General features: G+C 44.3%; 1 protein-coding gene across 1 annotated transcript in view; it reads left to right on the top strand.

Annotated features, from left to right (window-relative positions):
* LOC137204047 (lethal(3)malignant brain tumor-like protein 4) overlaps positions 1-12,800 on the top strand; it is a 267,106-nt gene extending 254,306 nt beyond the window's left edge. The window contains exons 15-17 of the mRNA XM_067701379.1: positions 1,934-2,107; positions 3,178-3,287; positions 12,619-12,800. Coding sequence (XP_067557480.1) covers positions 1,934-2,107; positions 3,178-3,287; positions 12,619-12,800 — 466 coding nt within the window. The remainder of the gene's footprint in view (positions 1-1,933; positions 2,108-3,177; positions 3,288-12,618) is intronic.
* The last annotated feature ends 486 nt before the right edge of the window (positions 12,801-13,286 follow it).

Genomic DNA, 13,286 nt, shown 5'->3' with positions numbered 1-13,286 from the left:
CCTTTTCTTTGATGGTGCTAAAAATGTTTTCCCACTTCTGCCCACGTGATTGATGCTAATAATTAAGTGATTTATTTTGGGGTTTCCCAAGAAGGTACCCGGTAACTTTGGGAAATTGCTTATCCTGTGTGAGCCTGTTTTCTAACCTAGAAAAAAATATGTCAATGCCATCTTTGGGTATTTAGTACTAAATATTAGAGATAATATATGTAAAACACCTTGTATTGCAATGGGTCCATGTAAACACTCAATAGGGGTAGCTTTTGTTCTTATTATAAATTGTATTTATTGGTATATATCCCAACTTCTTCACTAGATTTATATTCTCCAAAGTGCTTAGCATGTAGCACATGCTCAGTTAGTGGGTTGTTGAATCAATAATGGAATAAACTAAGAAGTAGTGCCAATTAATATTAACTACAGAACATGCATCCACAGGGGCGCCCCTGTCTGGCAAAGTACAGGTCCACCCTGGCATATTGGGCAAGGCTGGTGTGTTATCAGAACCACCCCATCCCAAAGTCCAGAAGGCCCGTTCTAGATCCAGGTTGGTACTAAAGTCCTCTGAGGTTAGACTGTGTATAAGTGCTCCCTGGAAAACTCAAATCTACTGTAAAACAGAGGAAAACTGCATTGCTCCCTGATTTTATCATGACTTTAAAATACCAAAAGCAAACTTTCACATATCAGAAAGGATTTATTGTGCACCATATACCAGCAAATTTATAGTAAGCAGGAAGTGAGTTCCTAAAAAAAGAGCCAACTGCCAAGGTACTGATGCATCTGAGTCTGTGCTCCCCAAATGTAAAGGATGACAGCACTGTCGTAATGAGAGCAGCTACCACGTGTGTGTGTGTGTGTGTGTGTGTGTGTGTGTGTGTGTGTGTGTGTGTGTGTGTGTGTGTGTGTGTGTGTGTGTGTGTGTGTGTGTGTGTGTGTGTTTCCTCGTGGTCACAACAGCCCGTAGGAGCTGGATCTGATTTTCCCATTTCACTGGAGGGGAACTGGAGCTCGGTGGACCAGCTCCCTCAGGGTTGTGGGCGGGGAACCGTCTTGCCTGGTTGGCCCCTGACAGCATCTGCCTCGTTCCCGGCAGCACAGAGATTGGGGGCCTCTGGGGACAGGAACGTGGGCACAGAAATCTACCAGAGACAACCGATCACCTGTGGCAGGAGCCAGAGCCTCTGCCCTGAGCCTGCTGTCAGCCTCCTAACACATCCTGGAGTCAGGATTCAGCCTTGACTGTGGTCTCTCCTCTTTCACCCACAACCGGCCCTTCACGTTCAAACACAAAACTTCCTAGCTGGTTTCAGGAGGATGAAGCAGTCATCCAGATACAGTATTTCTGGGTACATGAATGATAAGAAGTAAAAGCATGATATTCTCTGATTACTGGTAAAGATGTTTAGTTACCCCATAGTATTTTGTGATACAGGTAGTCAAATTAGAGCTTGAATATTGGAGGATACAAACTGAGTTAGGTGTTTACATGACATGTTCGCTGCTCCATTGGATGTACACCTTTAGGTTATTCTTAGATTTTTAAGGTGTTTTTTTTTTTTTTTTTGGCCTCACAGCATATGGGATCTTAGTTCCCCGACCAGGGATCGAACCCAAGCCCTCTGCGTTGGAAGCGCAGAGTCTTAACCACTGGACCACCAGGGAAGTCCTTTAGATTTTTAAGTTTTTTAGATTGTGAAAACCGTATTGCTGATGACTGTACCTGTAATGTCTGCTGACCGGTGTCTATGGTCTGGCACCTGAGATCTTCGCAAAGGACAATATAAAAGAAACTTAACCTGAGTGTGTTCAGTGAAAGGAGAATGTCTCTATTCAGCTTTTCAATAGTGGATGTATGTCTGTTGCAATGACAGTACAGCCCTGATGTATCACCCTAAACTGACGCCTGTGCTCTCATTTTTATACAAACCAGTGCCTTTGGCTGCCCGTATTCGGACATGAACTTGAAAAAGGAGGCAACGCTTCACGATCGTCTGCGAGAACAAACACAGTCAAACGTGGACTCAGACTCTGCACATTCAAAATCGAAAAACCTCTGTAGTTTGAACTTCAATGGAAAACATGAAAAGGTGAAGAGCCAGTCCAGGTAAGGAACTTCTGAAAATGTGAACCAGAGAGTAAAGTGTGTAGAACAGAAAAGAACAAACTTGTGGGTAATAATAGTTTCTTGTGTTTCTTCAAAATCTTTCTTTATTCTGTATATTATTGTGTTCACTGGCTCATAGAATTCATCTAAGCCTTGACACTTATTTGAAAAATATTTTTTCTTACTTCATCCTCAAAAATTTGAATTTACCTCTAAGTGTAGATATTACATGTAGGCAACAGAAAGCAAATCTCATGTGTAAATTCTGTAAGACTCCCTGTATCTCTGGAGTCATCTCACAGGTGGCATCTCTCTGGGCACGTGGCCCAGTGTTCGCATCCTCTTGGTCCCATCAGGATCCCCTCGCTCACCTGGTACTTGTCATCTTTAATCCAAAAGTCCCTCAGGTACGATTTCCTTACTCTGAATAGTTCCTGTTTTGATTTATCAATGGCACATCATCCTTTTGTTCCTAAATGTAAACTTATGACTTTAAGGATCAGTTCTCAATTTTTATTTACTTATAATCATTTTCTAAGAAGCTACAGATGCAGCCTTATTTGCTCTTTTTTAACCTAAATGAGTAAATAAATAACATTTTAAGATAAAAGTTTCATCCTCCGTGCTGGGAATTATAAACACAGGAGAATCTAATTACAAGTAAACAACTGGAGACCAGACGGAGATGGAGCCATGAAAGGCTCGGCAGAGGTGAGAAGTGGGTGTTTTTCAGGCCCCGCTGCAGGCAGAAGGCGCTGGCACTCAAGGTTGAGCTTTCCAGGAGCTGCTATGGGAGGGGCTGCTGGTTCTCCGGACCACCATCACCCACCCCCGGCCCCCCACAGCCCTCGCCCAGCCCTGCCCTTCCCGTTCAGCACGTGGGAGAGGAATGTGCACGCCTCTATGCGAGGGCAGACTTTCCAGGAACCCCTTTCTGCCCTTTCACCCTTCAGTCCCAGCGTGGATGCTCCTTTACTGCCAAGGTCTGTTCACTGGGAGAGTTTGGCTCCTAGGACACACTTTTCACGTGGAGTTTACATCCTGGACTGTGCCTTTTTTTCTTTTTATAGAGCATCTAGGCGACGTTGCATTTTCGTTAAGCAGCTGATTTTGATCGTGGTCGCTGTGCACGGGGCCACCCGTCACCCTCCGCAGCGCGCGCCCCATCCTCTTCCTCCGGGTACCGCGCAGCCCCTCTGCCGCATGTTATCTTGGTTTTCTCCTTTGCTGTACACCCACTCCTCTTGCCGGAACTGTACGGGGTCTAGTTTTTCTTTACTGCTTTTCACACCCACACCATTTACAACTTCAAGTGGCTGAGAGCTCGAACAGCTTTTCCATTTCCTAGTTGAGGGAGTTTTTTCTTTTTTTTTTTTAAACTGTCTTCCAGGGAACAGCGCTTGTTTATTCCAGAGACCAGTGCATCCATTTGCTGTTACTCTTTTTGTTCTGTTATCTTTCTTCCCCCCAAATAAAAACTCAGCCTCTCTTGTGAACATTTTAGACATTCATCCCCAATGTCAAAAGTCAGAGAGAATAAACAGCTCTTTGAACTGTTTTAAAAAACGATGACTCCGTCGTGTTCTCTCGGAGGTGAGCCCGGCCTTTCTCTTCAGCACAGGTGTACGGCTCCCCCGTCCCTAACTCGCTTTTCAATACATCGTTGTGTGCTTTACCGTTTTGAGGGGTTTTTGCACTGAAATGTGTCAAATAAGCATAATTACTACAGATAGAAAAAGCAGAGAATGTTAGTTGATAACCAAGCAAAACAATTACACATGATCCTATTCTGTCAGATCCTGTTTCATGAATGCACAGAGCTGTGTGAGCGGCTGCGCGGAAGAGGGGGAGCCTCACGGTCCACATCTCGAATTGTTAAGCCTTCTTTTTCTTTCACATCCCAAGACCAAAGCCATTCTTGCACTCCAATCCCCGTCCTCTTTTTTTTTAAACCAGTCGTCAAAACAAAACGATGTTCGGGTCAAGTGGTCTTGGCAGTAGTACTCACTTTGACCTGCTTCCTTCCCCATGACCTCCTGTTCACGGTCCAGAATTCCAGCTCAAAGACAAAAAGAACAAGGAAATCGACAAGGAAGAATATGTAGGCTAATGATGAGCAGCTAAAATTTATTTCAGCTCTTCTCACAGTTTACTTGTGGTAATCTCCTGAGGCTGCCTCTCCTCTAACCCAAACCTCTGCTCTTAAAATCACAAGATACCGTGTACAGGTGGAGCAGAATGTTTAAATCCCATCTCTCCTCTTCTACATGCTGAGGAAAAATAATTTGTGGTTGGCGCGTGTCCAAGGATAGACAAGGGGGTGAAATGAGTGAAAATCAGGTCTTTAATTTCCTCTGGCGTCCAGTGCATCCATGGTCTCTGAGCCCTGGACAGGCCTGCCCTAACTTCTTACACAAGCAACGCTGTCACCTTAGCATCTCCAGGCTTCTTGCAATGCCAGTGCAAAATATAAAATTATCTCTTGACCTTCTTACAAAATCAATTAGATGCTGCCCCAAAGTTTAGGGAATTGTGTATTTTCCTTAACTGCATCCCAGTTTTGTGTTTAGTTTTAAAAAGCATGTTTGTTCTCATGTTAATCTTTGGAGAGGGAGTTATTATTAGTAAATTTTAAGTCTCCATGACTTAGCAGTGGAAATAGTCTGTTTATGTTCACATTTTCTTAGTAGAGGGTCATGTTATGAATTCGAGTGCATTATATGCTACTAAATGTTTATAGGATTCATCTTCACAGTAGTACGATTGCATGTTAATATAAGTTTAAATAGTCAGATTCACGTTAGGTCGCCATTACTGAAAAACTATTATGCTGTGGGCTTCCCTGGTGGCGCAGTGGTTGAGAGTCCGCCTGCCGATGCAGGGGACACGGGTTCGTGCCCCGGTCTGGGAAGATCCCACATGCCACGGGGCGGCTGGGCCCGTGAGCCATGGCCGCTGAGCCTGCGTGTCTGGAGCCTCTGCTCCGCAACGGGAGGGGCCACAACAGTGAGAGGCCCGCATACCGCAAAACAAACAAACAAACAAACAAAAAACTGTTATGCTGTAAATATATTCCCTCTTTTGGTGCTAGTAGAGTGATTAGTACTATATTCATGGTGCATTAAACGGAGGCAAATGACCTTAACACTTGAGCATCTTTCATCTGGGAACGTACTCTAGGGTGGATACGTTAATTTGTTTGACAGTTTATAGTCTTCAGATACATTACCTTTAAAGTTTCCCATAATCTTGTGATTTAGGCAAAACAGACATTATTGTCATTATATTGTATGTTGTATATACGTATATACAACTATATATATGTTGTATATATAGTATTGTCACTTATTGATGAAGAAGTAGAGGTTCTTACTAGTAGCTAATCCAGGACATAGGTCTTCCAGTTAAGTCCAGCATATTCTTAGTTCAGTAAACTGATAATGGCAACAAGAGATTTATCAACAGTAATACTAATACTGATATCATACCCTTATTAGCTTGTGCTGCAAAGCATTGTGGTGAGCAATTCACATACATGGTCTTGGGAATTTTATTTCATCCTCACAACAACTCTGGTTTTATAACGTAGGCACCTGGAGGTTCAGAGAGGTTAGGCAAAGCGTGCAGGACCACACAGATAATTAGTAGACGAGGTGGGGTCTGAGTCCAGAACTACCTGACCCTAAATCCTATACATGTTTTCAACGGCATCAGGCTGGCAAAAGGATGGCAGTTGGAGGCTCTGAAGATGCCTGGCTGGGTTTATGTTTAGACTTTCTGCTGCTCTTCAGGATTCTCAGGGTCATCTTGTGAGGCATATATTTCTTATTTTGTGAACACAGAACTACTGAAGGGGAAGAATCTCAACCATGTTTGCCCCAAACTGTTTATTCTTATGTATACTATATAATGCAAGTCTTCCACCTGAACACGTTTCTTTGTAATAGGTACTAAAGGCTTCGATCTGCAACGGGGGAATAAAATTATACTCATCAGACAGTTTCATCATAAGAAAATTACTTGAAATGCAGCTGCCCCCCCGCGCCCTATATTACGTTAGCTGGCTTCCCCGGGCCTGTGTAGGACATTTTGTCCAGTCCCCTTCCCCATCCACCTGGGTATTCTTTAATAACAACTTCTGCCTCTAATTTACACAGTCGGCAGGACCATTAGTTAAAAAAGCTGTCATATTCAATCACGGCTATTAAGAAAACCTAAGAAAATGCCTAATATAGCTCACTTTGTTTTTCATAATGCCTGCCATATTATAAATTTTACGTACTTCCCAAAGGCCTATATTGACAATAAAAATGGCTGGGAGAGATTATGGTCATCGCAGAGAATGGCAGGCAGTGGAGTAGTTCCTTAATGATCCTCGTAAGAAACTGCTCAGCTATGAGCCAACTAGCTTGTTTGCACGACTCAGATTACCTTCTATGAGGTCCGTTCTCAGAATTTAACCAGTGTTAGCCGGTTGTTTCGTGTATGAACCTTCCAAGTCCTTAAAGAGGTTTCCTTGAGCCCGTCAGCCTTTGATCTTGCTCCTTCCCATGTAAATTCTCTGCTTTCGGAGGCCAAGCCTCTGGGCGTCCACTCACGCCCTGTCACCATCCGCAGTCGTGTTCTTCCTCCTGCGCGGGTGCCTTTGTTCCCATTCTTCCTGCCTCCTCTACTCCTGCTGCGTGTTCTCTTCTCCAAGGCTCATCTCTGTCTTGAAACTTTCCACAGCAGTTCAGCCCGTGTGAGCTTCTTGACCTTAGAGATGGTGTTTTACACATCTGTGTATTTTTCACGTCTAGTTCAATGCCTGACCCTTAGCCGGTACTTGACAAATCAAATAGATGTTGAGCACCCGTGCGGTGCCAGGACTCCGCTGGGCCCTGGGGTGTGGATCGGATGAGAGCGAGGCCCCTTCCTTGTGCTTTGGGTCTGCTCCACGCTTTGTGTCTCCTTGAGCCTTTTTGATACTTGTTTTGCACATGTGCCTTATTTTCTCAAAAAGATTGGAGGCTGCTAAGGAGCGAGAAGCAGTTCTTATTATGCTTGCATTTTTCCTTCACCACTGTTCGCATTATAGTTCTTAGTGAATCGTAGTTGACTGATTCAGGTACATACATACGTTTGTTTTCCCATAACAGTCTCAATGTCTTTACCTGTAAAATGAATACAATATCCGAGGCTTAGGTTTTTGAACAGAGGTGTATAGATGCAGATAGATAGAGATGTATGACTGGGCCTGGAACATAGTAGAAACTATTGAAATAATAATTCCATATCTTTCTTCCATTTTTTATAAAACTTGTTGATCTTAAAATCTTGCAGTTGGACTGGTTCTAGCTGTGTCTGTAGCACACATCTTTGCACCAAACATAGAAATTTAGCCCTTTGTTTATTTATTCGGAACTAAAGTAAACTCCTTAATCAAGTGAGCAGTGATCAAAACACTGGGACACCCAGGGTCCTCAGGGTCTGTGGAGGACTGTGGTTGGACAGGAAGCCCCCGGCCATCCGGACAGCCCCCTCCCACTCCATACTTCCAGCTGGACTCTGAGGGACCTCCAGCCAAGTGTGACGATCCTGGAGCTCTACAGTTGGAAAAGGACTCAGAAGGTTATCTCATCCAACTTCTACAACAGAGAAATAAGGTTGTTAAAGTCAAGCATTTAGTCCCTTATTGACACTGTCATTAGTGGCAGCCCCGAGCCCTCTGACCCCGGGTCATTGCTCTGCTCACCATCCCATCCCTCCTCCTCCCCCAGAGTGAGGTCAGAACAGAGCCGGTTTATGGCGTTATAAATAACTGAACAGCACGTACCTCCCTGAATTCAGGATCCGGACCATAGCCGTTCATTTATTCATCATTTATCCATTGAACAAACCCTTAGAAAGGCACTGTTCCAAACTCCAGTGAGACAGCAGTTAAGAAAACAGACTAAAATCCTTGTTCTGTTCTTTTTTTTTTTTTGCGGTACGTGGGCCTCTCACTGCCGCGGCCTCTCCCTTTGCGGAGCACAGGCTCCGGACGCGCAGGCTCAGCAGCCACGGCTCACGGGCCCAGCCGCTGCGCGGTACGTGGGATCTTCCTGGACTGGGGCACGAACCTGCATCCCCTGCACCGGCAGGCGGACTCTCAACCACTGCGCCACCAGGAAAGCCCTAAAATCCTTGTTCTTATTAAGCTTTCACTTAGTGGTACGAAAACCCACGCTGGTAAGTGGCGGGATGAGGATCCGAACTCAGGCAGGACGGCTCGTCCCCGCAACCCAGACACTGAGCTAGTTCACTCATGGCACTGATGTTTCTTCATCCAGCGGGTACGTGCGGAGCGTCTGCTGTGGCCCAGGGGTCCTGTCCCTGCGGGGAGCGTATTTTCAGGGAGAGGAGGCGGAGGAGGGAAAACAAAGATAAACCAAATGGAAGAGAGACTTACAGACTGTGGTAACTGACAAGGAGTGAAAGGGGACCTTGGTCTCAGCAGTTACGCACCTTAAATTCTTGGAGACCCTAGGCAGATCCAGGCCATTAAGACAAGTTAAAGGGTTCTGTTGACTGTTTTGCAAATTGAAACCGAAACCAGCCTGTCAAAGATCAGCTCAGGGGTGTAGACGGAAGCTGTGATGCGATGAAAGGACCTGGCCTCCTGGATTCCACTTGCCTCTGTGCCTCTGGCACCTTCATTGTAGTCTTGTGTTTCTAAACAAATTTATAGTCTTGCTAAAATGTGATAAGATAACCAGTGTATGCCTTAGAAAGATCTTTTAAAATGTCCTTCTATGCTGATTTTCATGAGGCATTTTGTGATTTATTGTGGATCTCTGGATTTCTGGAATCCTGCCTTGGCTCAGGCCCTTAGTAATTAAATGCTGAGAACAGTGTGTGCTAAAGTGTCTGTGGTTTCTTCCGTCAAGGAAATATTGGTGTTCCCAATCCCCAGAAAAACAAAACTTTGTTGCCTAAGCAACAGTGGGCATTTTTTCTCATCCACATACTTCATCTGGCTTTAAAATAATTATTTTCTATTTATTGTAAATAGCAAAGTTGTGGCATTTAATGTCAGTTTTTTCTTATAACTAAAGCAATGCTTGTGTATTATAGGAATATTAGAAAATATAGATTAGTAAGAAAAAATAAAAGTTGAAAACATTATTAATACTCAGGTGTTTTCCTATCAAACAGCATAACTTGTAGTCTTATAAAAATATGATAAAATTCGCACTGCAGTAATTCAGGTAATATAGAAGTTTTTAAGAATAATAATTTCTCACTCTCCACTCCTTAACTCTAATGCTGCATCCCAAGGTTACTTGTGTGAATAGATTTTCATGCTCTTTTCTACTCTTTTTCTGTTTACATTTACATACAGATATGCAGATACACATTCACTCTTTTTTTTTAACATCTTTATTGGAGTATAATTGCCGTACAATGTTGTGTTAGTTGCTGCTGTATAACAAAGTGAATCAGCTATTTGCATACATATATCCCCATATCCCCTCCCTCTTGTGTCCCCCTCCCACCCTCCCAATCCCACCCCTCCAGGCGGTCACAAAGCACCGAGCTGATCTCCCTGTGCTATGCAGCTGCTTCCCACTAGCTAGCTATTTTACATTTGGTAGTGTATATATGTCCATGCCACTCTCTTATTTCGTCCCAGCTTACCCTTCCCCCTCCCCGTGTCCTCAAGTCCATTCTCTACGTCTGCGTCTTTATTCCTGTCCTGACCCTAGGTTCTTCAGAGACATTTTTTTTTTTAGATTCCATATATATGTGTTAGCATACGGTATTTGTTTTTCTCTTTCTGACTTACTTTACTCTGTATGACAGATTCTAGGTCCATCCACCTCACTACAAATAACTCAATTTCGGTTTTTTTATGGCTGTCACTCTTTTTTTTTAAATTACATTATTTTTTGTTAATGTTTCTTTGAAGGTTAGCTTGTATCACTCTGGACAGCTTATAATATGACCCTGTTGAACACGGAGGAAGGATGCTGTGTTCCTGAAAGTTTAACACAAGAGCAAACCTTTAAAGCACCCAGACATTCAACACTGAGGCTTTAATAACATACACACATATTTTATCCCAAGTTCACAATGGAGTTCTGAACAAGGCACCTGTAAATAAGTCAGCATTTATGACCAGAAGAAAAATACTCTGGTCTTGGACTTTTATTTTTATACGGAAAAGTTATAAAGACCTAAGCAACTAAGTCTACCCACAAAGAAAAAACAAATTTGCCTTCTTCCTTATGGAAAGCCATGTGAAAACATTAATTGTTGGCTCAAAGAAAGTCTGACGATAAAAGATATTAGCTCAAAAGTATGTCTTATTTATTTGACCACCTGTCATGAATAATTTGCCATGTCAACACAGGTGGATTCAATGCACTGTTTTTAATAACTATCATATTCCATAGTGTGGACGAACTTATTCAACTCATTCCCCTATTGACAGGTATTTAGGTTGTTTCCAGTATTTTTCCTCTTATAAATAATGCTGCAGTAAACATTTTCACAAGTATGCATATCGTTTATTGATGCTTTATAATGCAGTATTCGTTAAAGTTTAATTACCTTTTATTGACAAACTAAACATATCATATGAATTCTTCTTTCTGTTGGTGGAGTCTTGCAGGTCCTCAATCCATTTGCTTTACTGTAAATAAGTTCACATTTACCCACGTCCTTACACACGAGAGCACATAGGTGTGGATGCACATAGGAAGCGTGTGCGGTACTCGTAACCTGCCCGCAGCCTGCACCCCAGCTCATCACCCTCCAGCCCCACCACTGATTCTTCTTACTCCCACCCTCCATGTGTCTGTGCCTTTGCAGGGTCCCTCTCTGCACATCACTCAGTAAAACTTGCTTCGAGGCCTGGTTCAAGCTCATGTCCTCCTGAAGGTGTTCTCTCACCTCTCGGACCTTTAAAGCAGAAAACCCTCTCTTTGTGACTCCATCGTGGTTTCTTCCTCTCTTCCTTGCGGCCCTTCTCTCAGTCTGCTCTGTGTGAAGGTAGGCGGTGGACACACCTGTATCCTCAGATAGATTATGTCTCTTCGTGACAGACACCACCTCGGCCGAATGTGACACCTGCAGGTAGGAAAAGCTCAAAGAAATGTTGGCTGGACTTGGACAGTTTGTCTAAAAATAAAAAGCAGTCGGAGCCCAATATTTGCTTTCCAAGTCCCATTATAAGTTATACCTAAATACAATTGTTAGGGCAGTTTTGGGGAAAAATAGCCATGTGAAACAATCACAGATTGTGTGTGTATTTTTGGCCTCAGGGACCTTTTCCTTATAGAACAGGAGTCAGCAAACCTTTTCTGTAAAGGGCCAGATAGTGAGTATTTTAGGCTCTGCTGGCTGTAAGATCTCTGCTACAGTTGTTCATTGTAGCATGAAAGCAGCCGTACACAGTAAGTAAACTGATGAGCATAGCTGTGTTCTAATAAAACTTCATTTATGAAAACAGCCTACGGCAGGATTTGCCTCATGGACTGTAGTTTTCCAACTCATGTTCTAGAAGGTGTTTATTTACATGTAGACTAACCTAAGTTAAATTCAAATTCTTGCTCTTCTACTTGCTGTGTGACTTTGGGCAAGCTACTTAACCTCTCTGTCTTTTTCAACACACACTTATAAGATTAATATTACCTCCTTCGTGTTAGGCATCTGGTTCAGGCCTAGCATTTATTGAGCACAAAGCAGTAACCACTGATTTGCCTCATTAAAAGTAGTGGAAGCATAGAAGGAGGGTCAGAGAACATGCAGCTCCTATTTTCAAGGAAGTAGCAAAATCCTAAGGAAAAGGCAAGTCATTTGGAAAAACAACAGATAGTAAAGACCAACGGATAGTAAAGATAGTAAAAACAATGGGATGGCAGCGGCATGTCTCTAACACAAACACTGATAGTCACGTGCACTCCTCTAAAATGAATCACAGACAGACAGACAGATGGGTAGCTTGACACTTGCTGCAGCAATAGCGATTCTATTAACAAAAGGTTTTGAAGGTTGTTCAGATGCTGGAGCTATTATGACTACATAGAAGGTGGAGGCTGGGCTTTAAGAAGAATTGGTGAAATGGTCAGAGCTGAGATTTTAGTGGTATTACCTTTTCAGCTAACATGCAAAGAAGTATTAATCTTCAGCACGTGACTGGCCTGATCACCTCCAGACATTTCTGACCATGTGCAGTAGATTCTCCCAAGGCCAGGGCTGCGGTGGCTTCTTTCACGGCCATCGAGATAAAGCCCGAGTGCTTGAGAGCAGCGTGCCAGGCCTCCCCAGCTCCGCTCTAGCCAATTCCTTTAGCCCCACCTCTGGTCCTTCCTTTCCTCGCACAGTGCAGATGCTTCAGCCCCATCAGCTGAGGGGCTTATTCGTGTCCCCAAATGCTCTCCTTTCCATTTTGCTCCTGCTTGGTCTGTGCCGCTCCTGCTTTCCTCCCACCCTCATTCCCTGGACCTTCGTGGCCCCATCGGTCACCCACGTCCCCATCCTTTCAGGACAGACCCGGCTGCATCCCCAGCCTCCTCCCGACCAACTTGCACAGAGCCGCACCCTCCCTCCAGCCCCCGGGAACACTACTGTCCTCCCTCTTCTCTCCCCTACCTGTGTCAACAATCTCCAGCGCCAGGCCGTCTGTAGACACTCAGGAAACCCTCCGTTCCTGCCAGATGATGTGTAGGGTAGAAGGAGGCCTGGATTTGGAGTCCGCTGAGTTTGCGCTCTGGCTCCACCACTGACTCACTGTGCCCCCAAGATGGGCAAGTGGTTTAATATTTCTGAGCCTCAGTTTCTTGATTCACAGCCTGCTGCACCCACCTTATAGAGTTTTTGTGAGAATGAAATGAGGTTAAATGAAATGAAGAACCTGGGAGTCCTTAGGAGGCACCTGCCTCACTCAGGAGATGTAACGGAATCTGAACAGTTTACAGCAGGGGGCCCCAACCCCCGGGCCAGGGACCAGTAGCCATCTGAGGCCTGTTAGGAACCAGGCTGAACGGCAGGAGGTGAGCCGCAGGCGAGCCGGTGAAGCTGCATCTGCCGCTGCCCGTCACTGCCCGTCACTCGCGTTACTGCCTGAACCATCCCCAGCCCTGCCTCCTTCTCCACCCCCCACCCCCCACCCACCCCACCCCCGCCGCAGTCCTGGGAAAAATTGGCTTCCATG

The sequence above is a fragment of the Pseudorca crassidens genome, chromosome 12 (genome assembly GCF_039906515.1).
Source record: "Pseudorca crassidens isolate mPseCra1 chromosome 12, mPseCra1.hap1, whole genome shotgun sequence".
NCBI classification, from domain to species: domain Eukaryota; kingdom Metazoa; phylum Chordata; class Mammalia; order Artiodactyla; family Delphinidae; genus Pseudorca; species Pseudorca crassidens.
Note: the sequence above shows the minus strand (reverse complement) of the source record. Positions and strands in the feature narration are given on the sequence as shown.